Source organism: Pseudorasbora parva, chromosome 5 (genome assembly GCF_024679245.1).
Source record: "Pseudorasbora parva isolate DD20220531a chromosome 5, ASM2467924v1, whole genome shotgun sequence".
Lineage (NCBI taxonomy): Eukaryota > Metazoa > Chordata > Actinopteri > Cypriniformes > Gobionidae > Pseudorasbora > Pseudorasbora parva.
This window is the reverse complement of record NC_090176.1, coordinates 43,736,617-43,762,157: the sequence shown is the minus strand read 5'-3', so window position 1 is coordinate 43,762,157 and position 25,541 is coordinate 43,736,617. Positions and strand designations below refer to the sequence as shown.

General features: G+C 37.3%; 3 protein-coding genes across 4 annotated transcripts in view; 2 read left to right on the top strand and 1 right to left on the bottom strand.

Moving 5' to 3' along the window:
- Positions 1-2,609, bottom strand: part of itprid2 (ITPR interacting domain containing 2) — a 64,780-nt gene extending 62,171 nt beyond the window's left edge. For both annotated transcript variants that reach the window (XM_067444440.1, XM_067444441.1), the window contains exon 1: positions 2,490-2,609. The gene's annotated coding sequence lies outside the window, so the exon portion shown is untranslated. The remainder of the gene's footprint in view (positions 1-2,489) is intronic.
- Positions 2,610-7,503: 4,894 nt separating this feature from the next.
- On the top strand, positions 7,504-10,528 carry neurod1 (neuronal differentiation 1). Its single transcript, XM_067444439.1, has 2 exons — positions 7,504-7,663; positions 8,484-10,528. The coding sequence occupies exon 2, from the start codon at positions 8,493-8,495 to the stop codon at positions 9,546-9,548; it is 1,056 nt and encodes a 351-aa protein (XP_067300540.1). The 5' UTR covers positions 7,504-7,663; positions 8,484-8,492; the 3' UTR covers positions 9,549-10,528.
- A 1,810-nt stretch (positions 10,529-12,338) lies between these two features.
- The window catches only part of cerkl (ceramide kinase-like), an 86,770-nt gene continuing 73,567 nt past the window's right edge, over positions 12,339-25,541 (top strand). The window contains exon 1 of the mRNA XM_067445107.1: positions 12,339-12,739. Coding sequence (XP_067301208.1) covers positions 12,403-12,739 — 337 coding nt within the window. The 5' untranslated portion in view covers positions 12,339-12,402. The remainder of the gene's footprint in view (positions 12,740-25,541) is intronic.

The following is a 25,541-nucleotide window of genomic DNA, read 5'->3' as shown; positions in this document are numbered from 1 at the left end:
AGTTTCAGACTATCCCTACCACAAATCCATCTACAGGTGTGAATAACCTATTTGGGGTGGACTTTTCCTTTAAGAACGTGTTTGCATGGTCTCTCCCTGTGGCAGGAATGCTGTAAATCATGCTACAGCACACGGATTCACCAGTGTTATCTCTGCAAATACACACCAGCGCTCTCATTCGCTCAAACACACTCTTTTACACACACGTCAGCTGTGTTTACACCCGATCAATGTTATCTGAAGACACCCAGAAGACAGTCCACATCCCTGACTTTTATGTTTGCATAGAACACAGCTGCCCTACTTGCAATAAAACTGTAGAAAAGTCATGAACATGAGAGAGTGGAATGAACTTAAGGAGACTTGAGAGCCACTAGACTAAACTAGGAACACTGACAATGGTTAAGAGCAAAAGCTTAAGATATGCGAATCTAAACCAGTGGTTCTCAAACTGATGTCAGTGAAGCACTCATGGTCGTTGAACGATCCCAAGTGGCCTGTGAGATGGGAAATTTAAAAATAATAAGAAAGAAACGGGTTAGTCGTTTTTTTAAATGTTTTTGAAAGAAGTATCTGCTCGCCGAGGTTATATTTGATCAACAGTACAGTAAAAATGTATTACGGTTTTATCCACCTGCTTTGTCTACACCCCTACCAGAAAAAAAATGCACTTTCACTTTCCTTTAATCCCTCCCTATTCTAGTTTATGCTACCCTTAGTAATGTCTAAAAAATTGTATTGAGCGCCTTTTGCATTTATTTGCTTCTTCATGACTTCAAATGATTGCAACCAAAGAGTTGATGGACCCCATTGATTTTTGGGTGAACTATCTCTTTAATATTTTGTGAAAATCGTGATACATTTAATTAAGGATTCTTTGCTGAATAGAAAGTAAAAAAAAACAGTATTTATAACATTAAAAATGTCTTTACTGTCATGTTTGGTTAATTGAATGTATATCCTTGCTGGAAAAAAAAAGTACAGACCCTAAACATTTTAATAGTGTACATTAATCGAATAAATGATAAGACACACCAATAGTTAATTAATCAAGTAATTAATTTAAAACAGAATAACTGATCTTTTAATCTGAATGATAAATTGCTTCATGCAGTTCTCACTTCGAACTGACAGTTACATGTCAGTGTGCGAAAACGTTTGATCCAAATTCCACATTATGGTAAAAGTAATGCCATTAAAAGGATTACTTCGCTTTAAAATGGAAACTACCCCATTATTTACTCACCCTCAAGACGTCCTAGGGGTATTTGGCTTTCTTCTTTCTGATGAACACAATCAGAGTTATATTAACCTGACGCTTCCAAGCTTTATAAAAAAGGCAGTGAATGGGGCTCGCTCAAAAAAGTGCATCCATCCACCCATCCATCCATCATAAACATACTCCACACGGCTCCGGGGGCAGTTAATAAAGGCCTTCTGAAGCATTGCATTTGTGATGCATTTGTGTAAAAACAATATCCATATTTAACACATTATAAAGTAAAAAATCTAGCTAAGATACTGCCTTCTGTATTCAATTAATGGAAAAAGCATCTCTGGCGCTATAATTTCTTAGTAGCCTAAGTTGAATACAGAAGGCGATATGCCGGCAACTAGATATTTTACTTTAGTTTTAAATATGGATATTTTCTTATGTAAAAACAAAATAAACAAAAACTCGATTCACTTCATAATGCCTTTATTAGCTTCCCGGATGGATCAACGTAACAAAACATCAAATCAAACATATTTTCCAGACAAAGTTTTGACGACTGTGTCATTTGGGATGATCGACATAACATAAACATAGGCCTAAATACAGCTGCCACTTTAGGTGAGAGCTTTGGGTGGCCCTAAATGACTTAATACTTTCTTCTATTCATCTGGCTTGATAAAAAAAAAATGCATCAAGAATGCAATGAAGGAGATATGATCAGCTATGAAGAACATTAGCTATCATTCCAATAAACACCACAAACGTTCAAGCAAATCAAGAGTTTCTAATGAGGCTGTAAAATTCACACTTGGACACAAACAGGAGGATGAAGCAGGTGACATGGACATGACATGACCTGACATGGGCATCATAAGCATGATCATCAGCGTCAACCAAAGAAGACATTCCCCTAAAAAATATATATATATAATTTTTTTAAAATGTCATCCAATCAGTCGCAAAACTAAATCTAGAAGCACGTTCATCACAGTGCAAAAGTTCCCTTTCTTTACTTTTCCAAATACGACTACTATACTGTTTCAATCACATGCGCATGCAAAACAACTCCACTAGAATCTGTAAAGAAAATAAGCGCAAGCGTGCTTAGCTACACGCCATATTACGCATTAAACTAGCACGAGCACTTTAAAGTTTGTATTTCAGTGAACATCTGCGCGTTAAACAACCTCAACCCCAGCATGACAGCGCGCAAGATTAAAAACAAACTTTAAAGAATATAACAGCCCTAAAAAAGTAGAAAAACTCATCTTACCATCTCTCAACAGGACGGGATGATGATCGCGCGCTGATAGTTAGAAAGTATCTGCACTGAATCATCTGCCAAAACTATTCCAAAACTTCAAGTAGGCTACAATGCTTCCGCTTCCGGAAAAAAAAGTGAAAAGTAACAACATGGGCGAGACGGAGCCCAAAAAATACGCCTGGCCTGAAACCTGCTGGAAGAAGATATGCAGTGCACCATCCCTACCTGATCCAAACCACATTACTGAATAACAGTTACACTTGACATTAGATAGATAGATAGATAGATAGATAGACAGATAGATAGATAGATAGATAGATAGATAGATAGATAGATAGATAGATAGATAGATAGATAGATAGATAGATAGATAGATAGATAGATAGATAGATAGATAGATAGATAGACAGATAGACAGATAGACAGATAGATAGATAGATAGATAGATAGATAGATAGATAGATAGATAGATAGTGTTGTCAACTCATAAAATACCTGTAAGGTTAAAACAAGTATTGCGAGTATGTAAACTATAAGCCTTTAGTGAGCTACATCTGACAGATGTCTGTAAATCTACAGATCAGCTAGAAAGGAAATTACATTACCGAACACGGCAAGGAAGTGGTTAACCTGCCCCGATCCGTCCAAGATGAAGCACCTGTGATAGACATCTAACCATGAGACCTTAAAACCGCAGTCTGTCCCTGCACAATGGTCAAATCTACTGCTGAAAATGAGGCAGCTGGATTGGTAAGAGCTGTATTTATCAACCAACATACAGTAAAACATCTGTAATGTAATTAATTCACTCTGTGTTAAGTGCTAAAGAATAATATTCACAAAGAATGATTAATAAAAAATAGTTGACTGCTGAAATATGCTTTTGTGACGCATGACTGTTTCAGCAAAATTGAAGTAATTGCTAATTCAATTCAATTGTATTGCCAACATTTCTCAGTGGAATCTTAATTACTGTTCTTTTGCCATAAAACAGATGGGAAGAGGTATTGTGTTCATGCTATTACCCAGTGGATGGTTACAACTTGATTTATGGACCACTGTCAGTATTTCTGAAGCAATTTATCTCAGATGAGCATAACAGTGGTTATCCCTTTGATATCACAAATCCTAAATGTTTCCAAAAATATGATATATAGTGGATATAAGTAGAACGTATATGATCTGCCCCTTAAAAAACACGATATACCAGCCTTATTTGATAAGCTGAATTTACAGTGCTATTTAGCAAGATGAAGTTTCACCATATATGCCAGATCATTTTTGGATTGCCCAAATAATGCCGATGACCTTTTTTTTATTGTGTGTTGTGCACACTATAGTATGTTTTAGCGTATATTTACAGTAAAACTGATGTTCAAGATTATTGAGGTAGGGGAGGACGGGGATAGTTTTGCAGATGCTTGTTTGCAATAGCAGTAGCACTATACCAACCCCTCTTAAATTACAGTAATTTAGTACATTATGCCCTTCAAACTAAATTACAATAATATAATATAATATAATATAATATAATATAATATAATATAATATAATATAATATAATATAATATAATATAATATAATATAATATAATATAATAATAAATTATATAAAAAAATGTTGCCCTACAAAAAAAAATTCAATATTAAGATAAAAATAAAATAAGCTATAGAGGTAGGTTGTAACAAAAAGGTTGAAGTGTGGTCTCAAGAAATGTATTTCATAAATATAATTATTTTTTAGGAAATAATAATAATAATAACAATCTGGTTACAATATATACAATATATATATATATATATATATATATATATATATATATATATATATATATATATATATATATATATATATATATATATATATATATATATATATATATATATATATATATATATATATATATAGTAATTCTATTCTATTCTATTCTATTCTATTCTATTCTATTCTATTCTATTCTATTCTATTCTATTCTATTCAAGCTGTGGACGTTGTGAAAGAGAGTGTAGTTTCTCCATTTGACCAGAAGATGGCGCACGTGACCATCATTAGACGCTTCAGAATTGCAGACCGAAGCTTCGGATCTCAGTCACAGAGTTCCAGTGAACTGAGGATTTAAGTGAATACCACAATTAAACGTAAAATGCCTTGACTATTACGTTTTTTAAACAATATAATATATTTGCAATACAGTAAAATATGATAAAGCGAAATCCAAGGTTATACTGTTGTTGTTGTTTTTTGTCAATAGGTTATATTTTAAGGCATCATAAATCAATTTTAAACATACATGCTTCCTAAATAAACACTTCTAATTCGTTTGTGTAAAAACATTTTTGTTAAAAAAAAATGTACTATATAACTATACTAGCTATATTTAAATATATATATTATAGCATACACAGGCACTTTTTTACAATTAATGACATTAACAGCCACATTTTATTAGATTGCTGAACGTATCATTAGTTAAAATAGATAGATATATGCATATGCTATTAAAGTAGGCCTATATGATCTGTTGCATTTTATTAGCGTACTCTATATAATTTTAACGACTTGGTAATGGAAATCATTTACCCCTGTTAGCCGTATATTTTATTGTTATATGTGTCTGAATTAAAAGAGTCATCCTTCGGAAATCTCGAGGCCGCACTGGCCCCATATGCAGCAGGTGGCCTTACCTGCAACACAAACCAGCCCTTGAAGAGAAACCCCACATCACAGAGCTGCACAGATGGGTCACCAGCCAAAATGAGTGCCTCTGCATGATTTATTGCGCCAAAATACCACAGAACTAATCAGCGGACAAACTAATTAATACAAATCTGCATTTTTGCATAAGTAATTAAGGCAACGAAACTCGCAGTGAAACACAAGATAGGGGTTTATTCAGTCGGGAGAGCCATTCAAGCAGAGAGAGGCTGGTTTGGATTTACTGTTTCAGTCGGAGAAAAGCTCTGTTGGTTTAAGCAGAGGGTGTTAAAGGTCAAATAATTAATAAATATCATTGGTATGACCTCATATCGTGTTGTGCTGGGAGGGAGAGGAACATCTTAATGTTAACGAAAGCTTAGCGGAAGCGACCTACTTCTGTTCCTTTGGTATCGGTAGGCTACTTGAAATTATGATTTAAAAAAAAAAAAAATGTATATAGCATAACCTATGTACAATTACTTCAAGATAGTTTTCTAATTTTGCTAGGGGCTTGAGACGAACTCAATTAAATTACCAACCCTTAAAGTCATAAAAAATGCCTCACATAGCATATATATATATATATATATATATATATATATATATATATATATATATATATATATATATATATATATATATATATATATATATATATATCCAAATGTGATTTAACTGTAGCTCTTTATTTACTTGCTTGTCCCAGTATTAAGCCAAAGAAAATCAGTGTCAATGTCTTCCAATGTAATATGACATCATCATGGGCCTGTATATTTTTATATGCCTGTAATTTATAGACTAATATAACACCACATAAAATAAAGAGTGTGTGGGACGTTGAAGAAATGAGAAATGCAGAAGTATAGCATGAACTAAACGTGACACTGAGTTGCTGTCAGTGGTGCTGAAATCACTCTCCTCACATCTCTGGGTTTGCATGGCAACAGTCAGATACACACACGCAAACAGACGGCTTCCTATCGGACCTTTGACCAGCACAAACTTGTCGATTTTTATGAGAAAGATTAGCAGCTCTCAGAGCCCCTGAGTGTTCGTGGACAATTCACGGTTACCTGGTTATCAAATGTCTGCGGTGGGCCATTAACAGATGTCGGGAGAGATAAGCACAGATAAGCAAACAATGGAAATGAAATATTTTCCACGCATGAACAAACAGCATGCGGGTATAGCCGAGACGCTCAACTCACACTGAAGATAGAACAAAAAAATAATTGAAGAAGCAATCCTGCAAAATCTGCAAAAATATTTAATAGCCTATGCTCTTATTGACCAAACCTATAATTGTGTCTGGCTATATTGGACATCAAAACTATCCTATCCTAAAACAAAAGTTATTATTTATGTAATGCATGATTAGATGGAATTAGATGTCTTCCTGTTGATATTAAAAAATTCCAGAAAAAAAAGCCCAATTTCCTCAGAGCACAAATGCACGCTCCACGTGCGTTTAAATTCCATTGTCTATAGTTATTCCCTCGTTTATATACTCGCCTTTTCAACGGTCATCCCGTTGGTCTATCTTTTTACAGGGGGTTGGAAGGGCGATGATATTAAATTGAATAGAAAACAGCAGATTTCGGACGTTGGATCAGGTTAGTGAGCCGTGAAACAGGCTTTTTGTCAGTGCGCGTGCGACTCGCGTGCCGACCGACCAGCGTTGAAAAGAGGGGGACTCATTACCGGGGTCTCGAGCCAGACTTTGCAATTACTGTTTAATCAATAGCACGAGATATCTGTAAAAGATTAGCGACAAACAAATCCCCCCAACAATCCACAAAACCATCAATAGTATAACTTTTCTTATAATCAGAATACAATTCTATTCTTTTAGGCTATTTTTAAATAGCCTAGGCAGGACTAATGATAACACAATTATAACAATAATAATAACAATTTAGGCTTAGGGTTATTTATCCCATTTTTTTTAGACAGCACTGATAATTAGTGACAAAAACTACTCGGTGATTATGAGCTAATTTATGGACACGCATAAAGAATTGTCCGCGTTAAGACAACGGGATGTGGCTAAAGAAAGAGTCGGTCGTGATTGAATGTGTCCCACGCTTGAAAGGGTTAATCCATCCTGCGGGTACAAACAGGTCCACGGAGTCTCTAACTGGCGACAGATGGCCACTTTCTTTCGGCCACAAAGGGACGGAATACGGAGCTCTGGCGAATACAAATGGAAGAGATCACGTGACGCTTGAGGCCGTTTTCCTGACGTAGTCGGCCATATGGCGCGTGCCGGGGGAAGGGGCGGGGCCAGATGCCAATCACGGGCGCAGGGTGGGACTGTAGAGGCAGCCGCAGACAGACATCCACTCGCATCTTCCAGCATCAGCAGCACCTCTATATAACCAGAGCATCACATCGGCGCAGCCACATTCAACCCACTTCAATCCGCAGGACTTCCCACACCACGAGGGGCATGAAACTATCATAACAAGACATTCAACAAATCCTAGGTATGTGATGTTTCTGTCTTTATTCTATCGTCTGTATTTCACTCACTTGTGATGGACTATTAGCTCGAAATCATTTAGATAATTCTTATGGTGAAGATGTTGTAAACTCGGATATTTAATTATGAAGGGCACACATTGGAGAGAAAAAATGGGGAAATCAATCAGTTATCTGTTAGGCCTACTTTAAATTGGTGAAGAAGTGCCAACCTGCACGGATACGTTCATTACACCTTTTCAGCCACTTTGTAATTAATTACTGTTGGGGGAATTAAAAGGAAAGAATGATGCTGTTACATAAAGTGCATTCATACACAAATATATATTACAGTCTATATTTCTAAACTTCTATCGAATATACGGCTCAATTCTTGTTGTTAGGAAAAAGATTCAAAAGGTTTATCTTGTTCAGTCGTGTTAAGCAGGAAGGCAATAGTAATTTACTTATGATAATGTACTTTCAAACTAATTTACAAGCAAAAAATATTGTTCTTATAAAGAGCCAGCAGTTTTTCCTTAATAACCATATAATAAAAAAATACTTCTTAGTTTTCGGGAGCACAATCCTAAATTCCTTAATTCTTTATTTCAAAGTGTACTACAACAAGGGCTCTATCTGATTAGGAGACACTGTTACATAATAAAGCTGCATAAAGTATAAGCAGCTATGATTCATCTACAGGTGATGTGTTGTTGCATTTTGGAGGTGCGGTGCATTTCACACTTTAAGTGTTGCATGACTCTTTTATGAAAGACAATACTGAGAAAGAAAAAAAAAACACCATATGAATGCATATTTAAAGGGTTTTTGTGTAATTTGCAGAGTTCCAACATGACGAAGTCTTACACCGAGGAAAGCATGATGCTGGAGTCGCAATCCAGCACAAACTGGACCGACAAGTGTCACAGCAGCTCCCAAGACGAGCGAGACGTGGACAAGACCAACGAGCCCATGCACAAGGACATGGAGGACGACGACGACGACGATGTGGGACTCAACCGACTCGAAGATGAGGATGACGAGGAGGAAGAAGAGGAAGAAGAAGACGGAGATGACACCAAACCGAAAAGGCGAGGGCCCAAGAAGAAGAAGATGACCAAGGCACGTCTGCAGAGGTTCAAAATGAGGCGCATGAAGGCGAACGCCCGGGAGAGGAACCGCATGCATGGTCTCAACGATGCGCTCGAGAGCCTGCGCAAAGTTGTGCCGTGCTACTCCAAAACGCAGAAGCTATCCAAGATCGAAACGCTCCGACTGGCCAAAAACTACATTTGGGCTCTCTCGGAAATCCTGAGGTCGGGCAAAAGCCCGGATTTGATGTCTTTCGTGCAGGCCTTGTGCAAGGGCTTGTCCCAGCCGACGACCAATTTAGTCGCAGGATGCCTCCAACTGAACCCCAGAACTTTTCTGCCCGAGCAGAGCCAGGAGATGCCCCCACATATGCAAACAGCAAGTGCTTCCTTTTCCGCTCTTCCCTACTCCTACCAGACGCCCGGTCTTCCCAGCCCTCCGTACGGTACAATGGACAGCTCTCACATCTTTCACGTCAAGCCGCACGCGTACGGGAGCGCACTGGAGCCGTTCTTTGACACCCAGCTCACAGACTGCACCAGTCCCTCGTTTGACGGACCCCTTAGCCCACCTTTGAGCGTCAACGGGAACTTTTCCTTCAAACACGAGGGTTCTTCGGAATTCGAGAAGAACTACGCCTTTACCATGCACTATCAGGCGGCGGGCTTGGCCGGCGCGCAGGGACACGCGTCTCTTTACGCGGGCTCTACGCAGCGCTGTGATATACCGATGGAGAACATTATGTCGTACGACGGGCACTCTCACCACGAGCGGGTCATGAACGCCCAGCTCAACGCGATATTTCACGACTCGTGATTCTAATAGACATTTGTGGGACTGCTCGACACGGTATCCTGTTATGGCTGATGCAAAAAGAGCAACAACATTATATGCTTAATCTTATGTACGTATTTATTGTTGTTACTGCCTTTAGGAGAAAAGAGAATTCGTTTATTCTCGTTCACCTTATGTATTGTATTCTATAGCGCTTCTACGTTGCGGTCACACACACAGGTGGGAATAGGCGTGACCTTCTTCAGAATGTGTTAATTATCCATGCTACAAAATCACAAGCAATAATTTGGAAACTATGCAATTTTTAATCCAATACTGGGCCAATTATAGAAATGAATAGAGATTGATATATTTTTCAACCTATTACATTTTACTACTTATCTATCCCATACTGAATTATTTTGTTGTGATTTTGTATAGAATTGTTAATTTTTATAAAGTCAAATCCTTGCATCATTCCATGCAACCCCCATGTTAATGTTTTATAAAACTGATTTATCTCCTGTGTTTATATAAAACAGTACTCATTCTAGTAATAACCAGCAGGCAAGTGCTTAAAATCTGTAATGTTGCCTTAGCAATGAATTACTGTAAAAATCATGCAGAGTTGCACAAATCCCATCCTCTGAATCCCGTTAATGTTATGTTCAATCAGTGATCCTTTGTGGAATTTCGACTTGCTTAAGTGATGGGAAAACAAAAAATTCGGTGTTAGAGTCTCAGTGTTGTACATAAAAGCTTGACTATCACCTTTTAAACTCACCCTGTGTAAAAGCTGATCGAGAGGCCTGTCTTTCTAAGATGGAAATTAAATCATGGACTGAATTAGTCTGCTCAAACTATTCGGGTATTTTCGACTGGAATTTGTAATGGCTGTGACGAAAGAACAAACATGCAACCAAAAAAAGAGGTTGATTTAAAAGTGATTCTTGAGACTGTTGTATGTGTGTATCGGTTCATGATGGAGGTTTAAGAAATAAAACAGATGGTTTTGAATTTAACATTATTACAGTCATTTACATGCACCACGCCCACCCCTCTAGAATAACGATTTACCTATAATGTTGGGTTTTTTATTTTATTAACACACATATTTGTTCTAATCTGATTACTCAGCAAAAACACAATAAAATCAGTAATAGGTAATCTGCAACTTAGACTTCTGTTAGACATATTTTAGTCTATTAATATGAAAACTCAAAGATATGTGAATTTATACCCTTGAATATTTTAAACACAGTATTCTTCCCTACAGGATGTCGGCGGGCTTTAACATAATCTTAAAATGCTGTATCGATTCGGTCTTTTAGTGCGCATAAGAGTGTTTCTTACCTAAATGCATAGCCTGTAGCCAAAATAAATATTAAACCAGCACGGAGGATGCACAATATAAATCCACCTCCAAAAAATGTGACCTTACCCAGGTTTATTTAAAACCAGAAAGGGGCAAAAGGTCTCCTCGAAAAAAGAGCTCATTTTTACAGGAATGGCATCCCGCGTATAAAGCACCAAGTCTGCGGAGAGTTTAATCATTGCCTTTACGCAGATATTCACATTTGTATCGAAGAGGTTTTCATCTACAAAAATAGTTGACAATTCTACACACTGTAGGCTATCTCTAAATACTTCACATCATCAGTGTAAATGAATTTGAGTTCAAATCCTCGAGCCGTCCACAACTTTTCGCCCCGCCGTGCAAACAAAATCTTCTTAAAATCTTTTGGATATTTGTGTTTTACTTGAAGAACAGAAAGAATTGATCCATTATTAAACAAAGTCCAATCACGCAAAATATCGATTATAGCCTAATGAAGACAAGAAAGTTATTGAAATACCCCCACGCATTTGGGATATCTCATGCTGATGAGGATTAAATTATATATATAAAATCCTATAAAAAAGGCACACGTGCGCTGGGTGAAAGATTTTTGAAGGCTATGGAAATCACGACTAACATCGTTCTTTATTATTTATTTATGTATTGTTTAAGTCATACGACTTTAACATTGAGACTGTTGCATTTAGACAAAACATTTATAAAATCAGCTGGCACAGAAGAAACTTCCACTGGGACTCAGAAGCTTTGGCTATATCCAGGAACTGTCCAAGGTGCTGCTCGAGGAAGACTTTTCCACACCCGTTCACCTTGTATGATGATGGATAATTGTTTAGCACACCAAAATAATCCAGACATAGCCATTAAATATATGAAAATGAATTCAGTGCATGTCTGAGGCAGATTCGTTGACATGAAACAATTTAAGCTACATCTGAGTGCCATGTCTGACAAAATTAAAATATATCTGTTCGATTTTATATTGCAAGCCGTCGTTTATTTTTTTTTAAACTAACTCATATTCATTTGCAGTTTAAAATCACTAAAAACTAACGCAATAAAGACTTTAGACATTTAAGCATGTAGGCCTATGTTCAAATATCAGCTATTAATTTATAGTAGGCTCATGTATTCGACCTCTTTTTACTAACTAGTATATATTTTTTTACTTTTCAAGTTTAACTTTTTCAATAGTGAAGATTATGTTTTTCATTGTCTATTATAGGCTAGGCTACTATTAATTAAATATACATAAAATTTTGTTACTAACATTAAAACTGTTTGAGTTAAAACGGCTTGTCATTATTTTCATAATACTACACATTTTGTAATGATTTCTTGAAATACTAGTAATAATTGACCATATGTGAGTGAGGGCAGCGCGCGTGCTCGGCTAAGAAAGTCCGGCGGGCGGGCGGGCGCGCGCGCTCTTGAGGTGAATGGAGACGAGGAACTTCCTCAGGAGCCTAGCGACCGGGAGCGCGCACGAGCCGGTAAATTAGTACACAAAGGCGAGTTTGCCCCGCACACATTTAAATTATGTTCGAATCCCCGTGTAAATCGATAAACGTCCTCAACGCGTGGTCGGAGAGCCAGGAAGAGTTGCGCGAGACGCAACCGACGTCTCCTCCTCGCGGGACGGGAAAGCGAGTTAAGATAAAAAAGAAAAAGCGAAAAGAGCAGCAAAGCGAGAAACGCTCCGTCTCGGCCCCTCAGTTATGCACCGATGACGACGATCAGGAGCGAAAAGAAACGAAGTATAGGCCGGACGAACCGATTGTGAGAGGAATCTTCCAAATCGGGAAAAAAAGCCACGACGTGGTTCTCACGGCAACGCGGGTAACATGGACGCCCATTCAGCCCGAGACCCCTACAGGTGAGCAGCGCTGAGCGGTGTTTGCCTCCGTTTCCATGGAGATTGTACTCTACTCATGTTTACTTCCTGTGCGTCTCGAGCTTAAAGTCATATTAGCAAACAGTTTATTATTTATCGTGCTTATAGACACGACTACGCCCGTTTACAGTACACAAATGTATTTTCAGCATCGAAAAAGTGCTCGGTGAGAGCACGACACAAAGTAACCATAAGTAAAGACTTTATTCACTTGGTTTTATGAATGTTTTATAATGAATAATTCGCTCGTTCTCTCTCCTATGTTGGTTATTTATAGCTATGTTTCTGTCTTGCACATTAATACAAACACGTGATGCACAATTAGAATGCAATTATCCAAGCTCACACATCAAGAAAGTTATATTTTCAGATATGGATTCTTCAACCAAACACACGTCACTATATGCACACACAACAAAGTGACAATCCACGAGGCCATTGCTTCAAGGACAAAAGTTTGTCTTTGAGGTAATTTGATCTAAGTAAATGTTCCAGATAGCTTATGAGATTCACTCAAATTATCACATATATTTTAGATTTTAAAAGTAATTTATGATTTATACATTTGGCAGACACTTTTATCCTAAACAACTGATGATGTAATTCATAATTGATTTGGCATTATTGTTTGAGCAACCAGAATTGTTTATGATTTATACGATTTTGTTCAAGGCAATTAAATCCATAGTTTTCAGTAACAATCTATCTTCTATTTTACAGACAATGCTTAAGCCTATAGTCCAGGACAAAAATATATGTTTGAGGGGTTTTAACTGAAACCAACATGCTCTGATCTTAAAATATTTCAGTGCCATTGTTTTGTCACCAGTATTGTTTTTTTTTTCTAAGGCACTATTATAAAAGCTACTTAAATGTCCTATTTGAATAAGGTCTAATCCTGGCTTAATCTAAACCTTGTCTGTGAAACCGGGCCTATAAATCAAGGGATAGTATTTGAGGTAAAAAAAAGTCCCCTTGTTGCAATATTATAGTAAAGATCCATTTTAAATGATTTTTTTAACAGAAGCTTTTCACAAACATTGTGCTGCTCCATCAGTATTCAATAAAATAACTTCTAATTTCTGATTTTTGTAAACATCAGAACCCCAGATAAGCATATTGTGGGCGGGCCTTTTGCTCTGTTGTACCCTACTGTAATAATTACACAAACAAATAGGGCTACAACAAAATAGAAGTCCAAATAAAGGGGGGAGAAAGGGGGTAATGTCAGATCTGCCAGAAACTCATGTGTAACAGCTGTGTTGGTAATGGACTCCGGCTGACTGTTGTGACCACCTAAAGTAGGGCATCTGTCAGTCTTGTGGACAGTTAGCAAATGTCCAAGTAAATGATACTCAAAACTACCATCTGCATCATTACACTAAGAAGATAACCGTTTGACTTTTTAGGAGGATTTGATTTTCATATCAGATGTCAGTGAAACCCTAGGCATGTGTAGCTTTTCTCTTTGGGTATTATATTTAAAGGGTTAGTTCACCCAAAAATTAAAATTCTGTCATTAATTACTCACCCTCATGTTGTTCCAACCCCATAAGAGTTTTGTTCAGCAATTTCTGTCCCTCTTTTGTCAGCTACGCAACTGACACTTTGATGCTACAAAAAGTTCATAAAGAGATTGTAAAATAAATACATATGAATTGAGCGATTTAGTCAAAATGTTCTAAAGCGACTCGGCGACTTTATATGATGAACAGATTGAATTTATGCTTTAATTCACATATCGACATTGATATAGACATCAGATTCAGAGAACATAAATAGAAGCTCAACCGAACCTGCTTGATGCGTGAGAACAAACCTCATTGGTTCTTGCAGAAGTTCAAACATTCGTAACACAAGAATGAACCTTGTATGACACAAGAATGAACCAAGCTCAAACGTGTTGTGTAACAGAAGAATGAACTTCATTGGTTCTCAATGAAGATACAACGTGCTGTGTAACACGAGAATGAACCTCATTGGTCCTCACTGAAGCTAAACCGTGCTGTCCAACACTAGAATGAACCTCACCGGTTCTCACTGAAGATCAAACCTGCTCTGTAACAGAAGAATGAACCTCATTGGTTCTCACTGATTCTAAAACGTGTTGTGTAACAGAAGAATGAACCTCATTGGTTCTCACTGAAGATCAAACGTGTTGTGTAACAGAAGAATGAACCTCATTGGTTCTCACTGAAGATCAAACGTGTTGTGTAACAGAAGAGTGAACCTCATTGGTTCTCACTGAAGATCAAACGTGTTGTGTAACAGAAGAATGAACCTCATTGGTTCTCACTGAAGATCAAACGTGTTGTGTAACAGAAGAATGAACCTCATTGGTTCTCAATGAAGATACAAAGTGCTGTGTAACACGAGAATGAACCTCATTGGTCCTCACTGAAGCTAAACTGTGCTGTCCAACACTAGAATGAACCTCATTGGTTCTCACTGATTCTAAAATGTGCTGTGTAACACTAGAATGAACCTCATTGGTCCTCACTGAAGATCAAATGTGCTGTGTAACAGAAGAATGAACCTCATTGGTCCTCACTGAAGCTAAACCGTATTGTGTAACAGAAGAATGAACCTCATTGGTCCTCACTGAAGATCAAACGTGCTGTGTAACAGAAGAATGAACCTCATTGGTCCTCACTGAAGCTAAACCGTATTGTGTAACAGAAGAATGAACCTCATTGGTTCTCACTGAAGATCAAACATGTTGTGTAACAGAAGAATGAACCTCATTGGCCCTCACTGAAGATCAAATGTGATGCTCTCATATTTCATAAAAAATATCTTCATTTGTGTTTCTGAAGATTCTGAAGACATGAGGGTGAGTAATTAATGATAGAATTTTCATTTTGGGGTGAACTAACCTTTTAGGGAACCCATTATTTAATCAAGACATTTTAAGTTACAAGAAATATATGTAGAAATAAACTTCATCAGAGGGGTCATTTATGGTATCAAGCATTAAAGGGTTAGTTTCACCCAAAAATGAAATTGATGTCATTAATGACTCAACCTAATGTCGTTCCACATCCGTAAGACCCCCGTTCATCTTCGGAACACAGTTTAAGATATTTTATATTTTAGTCTCAGAGCATGTGCAGTCAATGCCCACTATACTGTCCATGTCCAGAAAGGGAATAAAAACATCATCAAAGTAGTCCATTTGTGACATCAGTTGGTTGATTAGAGTCTCTTAAAGCATCAAAAATACATTTTGGTCCAAAAATATCAAAAACTACGATTTTATTCAGCATTGTCTTCTCCTCCATGTGCCTCCAAAAAGAATCAAACGGTTAATGAATCAGTGAATCGATCAAAGATTCGGGTCGCCAATGTCACGTGATTTCAGCAGTTTGGCAGTTTGATGCGAACCGAACTGCTGAAATCATTAATGACATCAATTTCATTTTTGGGTGAACTAACCCTTTAAGTGCACAAATGCATGTGATTTTTTTGTTTGCTGTCATCATTGAGGCATTCATTCAAATAAGCCCTCCAAATTTGTTCCTAGAGAGCGGGCTCCTGGTTTGCACTGGTTCATCGATCAGGAAACAAAACCACATGGGGAAAATGAAACTATTTTGAAACACGCCCAGCAGTTTGAAGCTGAGGCATGTACTTCCTGTCTCTGGCTGTTGTTTTGTGCAGGCACTTTAAAGCATGAGCGCTGCCGAGTGCAAGAGAGACTTTCAGTCAGTGTAAGCTTTATAGACAGTACTTTTCATCTGTGATCCAAGCTAATGTTATTAAGCCAGAGCTCTCATTACACAGAAAGCATTCATCTAATAACCCCCTATGGCCTTTACCAAATGTTCCCTTGAAAATGCCAAAAATGACAGCGAGATCCCGATATACTGGGGTTCTCTATATGACGCTCATGTGCTTTTTTTCCACGGAGGGATAACAGATCAGAACATTGCCCCTGATCCCTCAATACAGACGACTGAGAGAGATTGGAGGACATTAACCAGCAGACAAACACAATATCAAATTACATGATTGCAATGTGGCATTTCAGTGCTTGTTTCTATGACAACACCGTGTGTTGGATTTCAGTGTTGATTTGATACCTCTGTTTACTTCTCCCACGGCTTAATTTCTGATTATGCATTTTATTTGTGTTGTCATATGCTTTAGACCTACAAAACAAAAACAATGGTTCAGTTTCCACAAAAATGTTATAAATCAGAAATGATTGTTGAGTAGCAAATCAGCATATTAGAATGATTTCTGAAGGATCTGAAGACTGGAGTAATGATGCTGAAAATGACGCTTTGCAGTCACAGGAATGAATTACACTTGAAAGTATATCAATATATTTATTTATTTTAAATTGTAATAATATTTCACAATAATATGTTTTACTGAGCAAATAAATGCAACCTTGCTGAGCATAATACTTCTTTAAAAAAAAAATAAAAAAAAAATCTAATTCAATTTGACCCTCATTTGTCATTTACTCACTCTGGTGTTTCTTTTTTCTTCTTCCTTAGAAAACAAAATACATTTTTTGAACAATATTTGGACTTTTCCATATAATCAAAGTGAATAAGGACTGGAGATATCAAACTCCAAAATGATCAAAAAACCACCATATATTCTTAAAAATAAAGGTTTTTATCAGTGGCGATAGCCTTGTGGGCAGCACACCGACATTTAGTTTTGCTTTAGGCGACCCAAGTTGGAGTCCTGGCTCAGGGACCTTTCCTGATCCTGTCCCCCTCTGTCCTATCATGATAAAGGTGAAAAAAAGGTTCTTTATTTGCAATGATGGCTCCATGAAGAACCTTTCACATCCATAGAACCTTTCAATTTCACAAACGATTCTTTATAGTGGAAAAAGATTATCATTATGTTCTTCACTCTAAGAAAAAACATGTTTCTTCAGTGAAATGATCACTGAATGGTTTTTTAAGAAACCCAAAATGATCCATGTCCTGATTTTGCCAAGTTAGACCCGAACATATGTTGTTGATGCTGGAACAACACTCCTGTCTGAAGATTCAGTCCTAACCTCTTCCATAGCCCTAAACCTAACCCTACCCATACATTATCTCTAAAATCAGAGGGAAATGATAGGCGAATAACACTAATGTAGATGCACCTAACCCTGCTTGTAATCCTAAATTTGACATAAACTGTAAACTTGACCCTCAAATCTGATGGAATGTTAATCCAGGAACATGTACTTGGCAAAATCAGGTTCTGCCAAAAAGGTTATTCTATGCTGGTATCATTGCAAAAACCTATTTTTGGAACCTTTATTCAAAGTTATTCAAAATAAACATATAAAAGTTGTCCATATGACTCATGTGCTGCAATATATTCCAAGTATTTTGAAGCCTTTGTTTGAAGAAGAACTGAAAATGTAATAATTATTCACTGAAAATCTTGCCCTTCATTTTCACTTCATTTAAAATATGGCATCATTAGTTTTGTCCTTAAGTAGATTTGTGACACGTCATTTATTGGAACAAAATGGGTTTTGGAGCGACACGAGGATGAGTAAATGATGACAGAAGTTTCATTTTTGTGTGAACTATCCCTTTAAGACAGCTCTAGCCAGGGCTGACAACAGGACATACTGTAAATAATATATAAAGAGTTTCTTTTTTTAGAAGTCAGCACTATATATGTAACGTATGTTTTAAAATACAGCTCAAAAGGCATCACCTACAGGGTAACCATGCCAGTCAGCTCACCTTTTAAAAATGAAAGTTGAGCCCGCTAAACTGGCCTCATATTCAGCCGCAATCACAGAAGCGCACAGGAGACTGGAATTGTTTGCCAAAGGGATGTGGGTTTGACTTTTTGAACCCTGAATTTGCTTAGCATTGGCCTTGGCTTTACTTCAGTTTGTCTGTTGAACGTACAACCACCGTGATTTGATGTGGGTGCCAGAGCAGTTCACTCCTCCAGTCCACGCAGTTCATTAAGATCACTCTGGTGGGTTCATGCCATGTGTACGCTAGCTGCTATTACCTCTGGCTCTGTAAACGTATACAAACAAAGCTCGTGGGACAGAGATTGCAATTTATTGCAATTTATTTTTCATTTTTTCACAAAATCGTAAACCTGGATACAGAAGGCAACAGCTTAGGAAAACGATCCATGTTGCTGAAAAGCATCTAAAATATTTGCACTGAACTCCACTGCATAAATGATGGCTTGGAGATGAACCTATTCACCTTGTAGAGAATCAACAGTAGATAATCGAATTACTTTATAGAGTATATCCTCACTTATCTCTGAGTAGAGGGAGTAATACATTAGATGAAAGATGCACAAAGCCATTCTTCTTCTGTGCGTTTTAAAAGGATTTTGCTTCAGTTCATATCCTAACATATTGACTTCTCAGCTTTTGTATCATCGATCACTTGAACTGAACTGAATGAGCTTGTCATTCATGCAAATGCTAGATGGTTTTCCATACACAAGCTGTGGTACTATTAGATCTTTTAAAATGACCTGTTTTTCCCAGAACTCTGAGGACTTTGGTTGACCATTGCGGTCAGCATGGAGCATCTGCCCCAGTGTAGCTCTCTGGAACTGGACTGACTGGCTCAGCCTCAGATTTCTGAGGCTAATTGCACCGCTGAGGTTATCTGATCCCATTTCACAGTACCGAGGGACAGAAGGGGGACATTTTTTAGTCAAGACACATTCTCTGTCCTCTGCATGGAAAAATGCAGTGCAGAAACAAGCGTTGAGCAGTGTCACATCAGTCAACATCAGTGCTAAATAACTGTATACTCTTCGATAAGCATCAATCGACATACAAAAAAGTGTTCTGCAACTCTATACATACAACAAGTAATGTTAGTTAATTTAGTAATTTAGCCACATTAATGAAGTTATGTTACTTATTTAAGCTATCCAGTCTTACAGATCACATTTTCTCCCCTTCATATCCTCAAATTATTTTAGCTGGGAGCATAATGAAAAGTAGGTGACGTTAATTGTTTATTTCTAGAGCCTGTTTAAAAATAATGAGCAGAACATCATTAGCATCAATAATGAGTCATTATGCTGAGACATGCTCAGCTCTTCTACTAACACCTGAGACTCGGAGTAGGAGCCTCTGGTAACAGACCCACAGAAAAAGCAGTACACAATATCAAAACTGTACGGCAGCATAAGAATGGGCATAAGAACAGTTTTGCATTGAATTAAATGCCTCTTGCCATACACCTGAATTAAAAACAAGAATGTTTATTCAAATAAAAGAATGGCAAAACCAAACAAAACAAAACAAAACAAAACAAAACAAAACAAAACAAAACAAAACAAAACAAAACAAAACAAAACAAAACAAAACAAAACAAAACAAAACAAAACAAAACAAAACAAAACAAAATGAGAATATTTTAAAGAATGTTTGAGTCCAAACATCACTGGACCCCATAAACAAAAAAACAAAAAACAAAAAACAAAACAAAACAAAAATATTTTAAAGAATGTTGTCATCCAAACATCACTGGACCCCATAAACGAAACGAAACGAAAAGAAACAAAACAAAACAAAACAAAACAAAACAAAACAAAACAAAACAAAACAAAACAAAACAAAACAAAACAAAACAAAACAAAACAAAACGAGAATGTTTAAAAGAATGTTGGCATCCAAACATCACTGGACCCCATAAATGAAATGAAATGAAATGAAATGAAACGAAACTAAACAAAACGAAACAAAACAAAACAAAACAAAACAAAACAAAACAAAACAAAACAAAACAAAACAAAACAAAACAAAACAAAACAAAACAAAACAAAACAAAACAAAACGAAACAAAAATATTTTAAAGAATGTTGGTGTCCAAACATCACTGAACCCCATAAACAAAACAAAACAAAACAAAACAAAACAAAACAAAACAAAACAAAACAAAACAAAACAAAACAAAACAAAACAAAACAAACAAAACAAAACAAAAATATTTTAAAGAATGTTGGTGTCCAAACATCACTGAACCCCATAAACAAAACAAAACAAAACAAAACAAAACAAAACAAAACAAAACAAAACAAAACAAAACAAAACAAAACAAAACAAAACAAAACAAAACAAAACAAAACAAAACGAGAATGTTTCAAAGAATGTTGGCATCCAAACATCACTGGACCCCATAAACGAAACGAAACAAAACGAAACGAAACGAAACAAAACAAAACAATTTTGTTAGATTGTTGGATACCAAATAACACTGCATCCCATAAACGAGACAAAATTAAACAAAACTAAATTTAAACAACAACAAACAACGCTGGACTCCACTGACAAAACAAATAAAATGATAAAAGTTCTAGTGGTGCGTGCTATACTCTTATTGGTAGCTAAAAGGCATAATTTTGTCAAAAAATATAAAGAGTAATTAACAAACATGCAAGGAGCAAGAGATGTGTACAATTATGAAAATATGCATGCATAGACTATATGTAGGCTGGCCAAAACCAAAAGTTATACAGTAATATTCAGTTTTTGCGTTTTATAGATCCTTTTTAAAATGCAATTGAGCAAGCAGATTGTCTTGTGCACGCCAATCAGCTGGCATGTGTACCGAACACAGTCAAAGTTCAAGTGTGTGACCCCTCTGTATTGCAATAGGGATATACAGTGTCACAGTCTAATTGCACACAGGGAACAAACAGACGCTACCTCCTTTGTTTGCATCCTAGGGGCTTGAAAACGGCAATATAAAAATGTAAATATTGGGTTTTGGTGTGTGGGTCTGGGCACACAGGCTTCCACAGGCACAGGTGGAAAATATGCTCTCGGACGCCATGCTGGGAACCACATGGCCCCACACAACATGGGGGCAAAGAGTGGCTTGCTGACCTGGCACAGGCTTTCCGCAGTTGGACCCCTTTCAAACCACGGTATTAGTTTCATCTGCGAGAGCGCTGCACGCATCAACAACGAGTAGGGAGAAGATGAGACAAAGAGACCCTCTACCAGATGAAACCCTGTGAATGCAGGTGAAGATTTAAAAGAAGACATTCATAAAATTTAGTATATGGAGAAATAACTATATTGATGTGAGTGCTGCTTACCTAAAAAAAACTTGATACTAGGGTGTTTTTAACAAATCTTAATAGTTTATGCAGTGGTGCTATAAGTAAATCTTTAGATATTTTTACTCCAAAAAATCTCTTGTTGACATTTTTACAGTGCAGTTTTTTTTTACAGTACTTCATTGTGAGTCTATGAGATTTTCTTGGCCACGTTATTATCTTGCAACATTTGTTAATCTAATCACTTCTCCTCAACTGGCTGCAGGTTTAATTTATTTCTGAATCACACACAGTACATGATGGGGTGATTTTGACAGTTTACAGTTTTAGTTTAAATCACTAATCTTAAATATGAGCAATGCTAAAGATGATGATGCTTCAAGCACCTCTAATAAAATCAATGCACATGCATCCGATAACATGCATATTGAAATCTCACTGTAACAAAGCCTAGCAGCTCAAATCATTCCTGGTGTAGAACTGATTCTTTCTGTCCATACATTAGTTGCATGATGACATGACGTCGGGACCCCCTGCGTCTCGCCTTTGCCGGAGCGCTGCTGAGAGGAAGCTTGTATCCATCTGGAAGCAATAAAGTTTTCTAGAAGAGTGCACAGTTTTATTTAATCTCCCCGTGTCTTACTGTGCCTCAAATGAAGGGCTGTTCCCATCTTGTCATCTGAAATCAGCCTCATGTGCGCCAGAATATGACACTTGCCATGCTGGGGGCCAGAGACTCGTCGTTCCCTGATTTGTTTTCTGCTCTCTGGATATCCGCCTTGCGAGGTTCAACAGAATTGGTATTTTCAAACTAATTAACAAATTTCCTAGCATTCAAAACAGCAACTTCTAACATAAAGAGCTATTGTACACACAGTGCACAATTTACGTGGACATGAACTTTAATGACATCCCATTCTTAATCCCTAGGGTTTAATATGTTGGCCCACCCTTTGCAGCTATAACAGCTAGGTCTGGCTCGCAGTCTCCGTTCTAATTCATCCCAAAGGTGTTCTATTGGGTTGAGGTCAGGACTCTGTGCAAGTTCTCCACACCGAACTCGCTCATCCATGCCTTTACGGACCATGCTTTGTGCATTGGAGCGCAGTCATGTTGGAACAAGAAGGGGCCATCCCCAAACTGTTCCCACAAATTTGGGAGCATGAAATTGTCCAAACTGACTTATCATGCTTAAGCATCTCCTTTCACTGGAACTAAGGGGCAAGCCCAACCCCTGAAAAACAACCCCACAACATAATCCACCCTCCACCAAACTTTACACTTGGCACAATGTAGTCAGGCAAGTATGGCGGCATGTTTTACACCGTTGCATCCGACACTTTGCATTGCATTTGGTGATGTAAGGCTTGAATGCAGCTTCACGGCCATGGAAACCCATTCCATAAAGCTCTCCATGCAATGTTCTGTAGCTAATCTGAAGGCCACACAAAGTTTGGAGATCTGTTGCTAGAAAGTCGGCAACTTCTGCGCACTAAGTGTGCCTCAGCATGTGCTGACCCCACTCTGTAATTTTTACATGACTTACCACTTCGTGGCTTAGTTTCTTTTGTTCCCAATTGCTTGCACTTTGTTATAATACCACTAACAATTGACCATGGAATATTTATTAGTCAGGAAATTTCATGAATGGATTTATTGCATCCATCACGGTAGTGATCACGGTAGTGCTTGATTTTATACATGTGACCATGGAAGTGTTTGGAACACCTGAATTCAATGATTCGGAGGGGTTTCCCAATGCTTTTGGAAATATAGTGTATATCATATCAATTTGTAACTGACAATATTGACTTTAGCAAACAAATTTTGTTCAGTGATGATAGCATGTGCACGTATGTGTCAGCGTTGGCTGTGAGTGGTGTCTATACACCGAGACGCATGTAATTGTCAATGAGAGCGATGAGCTCTCCGGAGACGACAGATCCATAGTCAGTCTTCAGGAGGATTCCGTGTTATATGACCTCGCGTGTTACCAGACGTGTCATATTGATTTGGCCCTTTGCAGCCCCTTTAGACCAATGACCCTGAACATATGGCCCTTCTTATTTGTGAACTTGTGTGCCCTGCAGCAGAGGCACCAGCAGCAAAAATCTTCTTCAGCCCCCTTCTCTAACCCCAGCTTTGAGTTTTTGTATGGATTACTCTCAAATCCGTTTTAGATCACACAAAAGAGGTGTGACGGCTTTTACAAGAAATCTACATAGTATATGCATCTTAAAGGTGTGCTTTGCCTTTTTAACAGCTGCAAAATGCAATCATTTAGGTTATATACTGTTTGAACTTGTGAGTGTATGCCACAGGTAATGCACTAAATTACATCACATACACCACATTTTCCAATTAAATTAATAGATTAAAGGTTCACCGAAAAGTTAAAATTCTGTCATCATTTACACACTCTCTTATTGTTCAAAACTTGCATTTACTCTGGAACATAAGATGTGAACTTTTGAGGAATATACTTTTGAGCTACCATCTACAGTATGCATACGTGTGTGTGTGTGTGTGTGTGTGTGTGTGTGTGTGTGTGTGTGTGTGTGTGTGTGTGTGTGTGTGTGTGTGTGTGTGTGTGTGTGTGTGTGTGTGTGTGTGTGTGTGTGTGTGTGTGTGTGTGTGTGTGTGTGTGTGAAAATAACTTTTTTTTTCACATGATCCTTCTGAAATTAATCTTTTATGCTGATTTTCTGCTCAAGAAATGTCTTATTATTATCAATGTTCAAAACAGTTATGCTGCTTTACATTTTTTTTGTGAAAACTGCTACATTTTCGTTGATTCTTTGATTAATTGGGAAAAGACAGCATTTATTTGAAATAGAAACATTCCTATTAATACAAGCATTTGACACCTGTCTTATTCAGTGATCTTATAACTATAGTCATATTTTGATTAGGGCAATCAAGTAACCTCCTTCACATGATGCATACATAATTGGAATATGACTAAATACATTTTTAATGGAATGAAACAGTCAGTGGCTTTTATTGCTTAACCTTATGACAATTCCTGTTCTCATCACAAAAAGAAATGGGAACAAAAAGTCATGAGCAAATGACCTAGGTAGTTTATTGTTATTTTTTATTATTTTTTTTTTTCTTTCTAGCATAATTTTAACTTACATCAGCTTTCTGATACTTGCGTTAGCTTTCTAATTGCATCAGCAAAGCCACGTCAAGAGATTAATCTTGCTGCCAATTTTAATGCAGTTGTTAAAGTTGCATCATTATTTCCTTAAAAATAGATTAGCAAGTGTGGACCTGTAAAGTGGCTAAAATACAATAGAGATATAAAAAAAAGTTTGCGTAAGCAAGAATTTATGGGCTCCCAAAAATAGAGAGAGCACAGTATTAGCAAAAAGTAAAGTTCCAATTGTGTGGCCTGTTTTTGAGTAGATCAGCAGGAAACATTAGTCCGACTGGTACTGTACCAGGTGTAGTATCTCAATCTACATCTCATTGCTTCTACTTAGCGGGCAGCTCATTTAAACTCAATTTTCCTGCTCTTAATTGGGGGGACTAATTAGGTCCTATTGCCAAATCCTTAGAACATCAGAGCCTAGACCAACCTGACTAGTGCTGTGCACATGCTGACAACCAAGGCCTGAAAAGGGCAGTTGTATAGCAGCGTTTGGAGCCTCTTTATTATAAAGAGTGGACATGTGCAAAAACTGCAACACAATTAGCATCAAGCAGATAAGTCCTTCTTTAATCCTGTTTACGGTCGGCATCAGGCAGATGT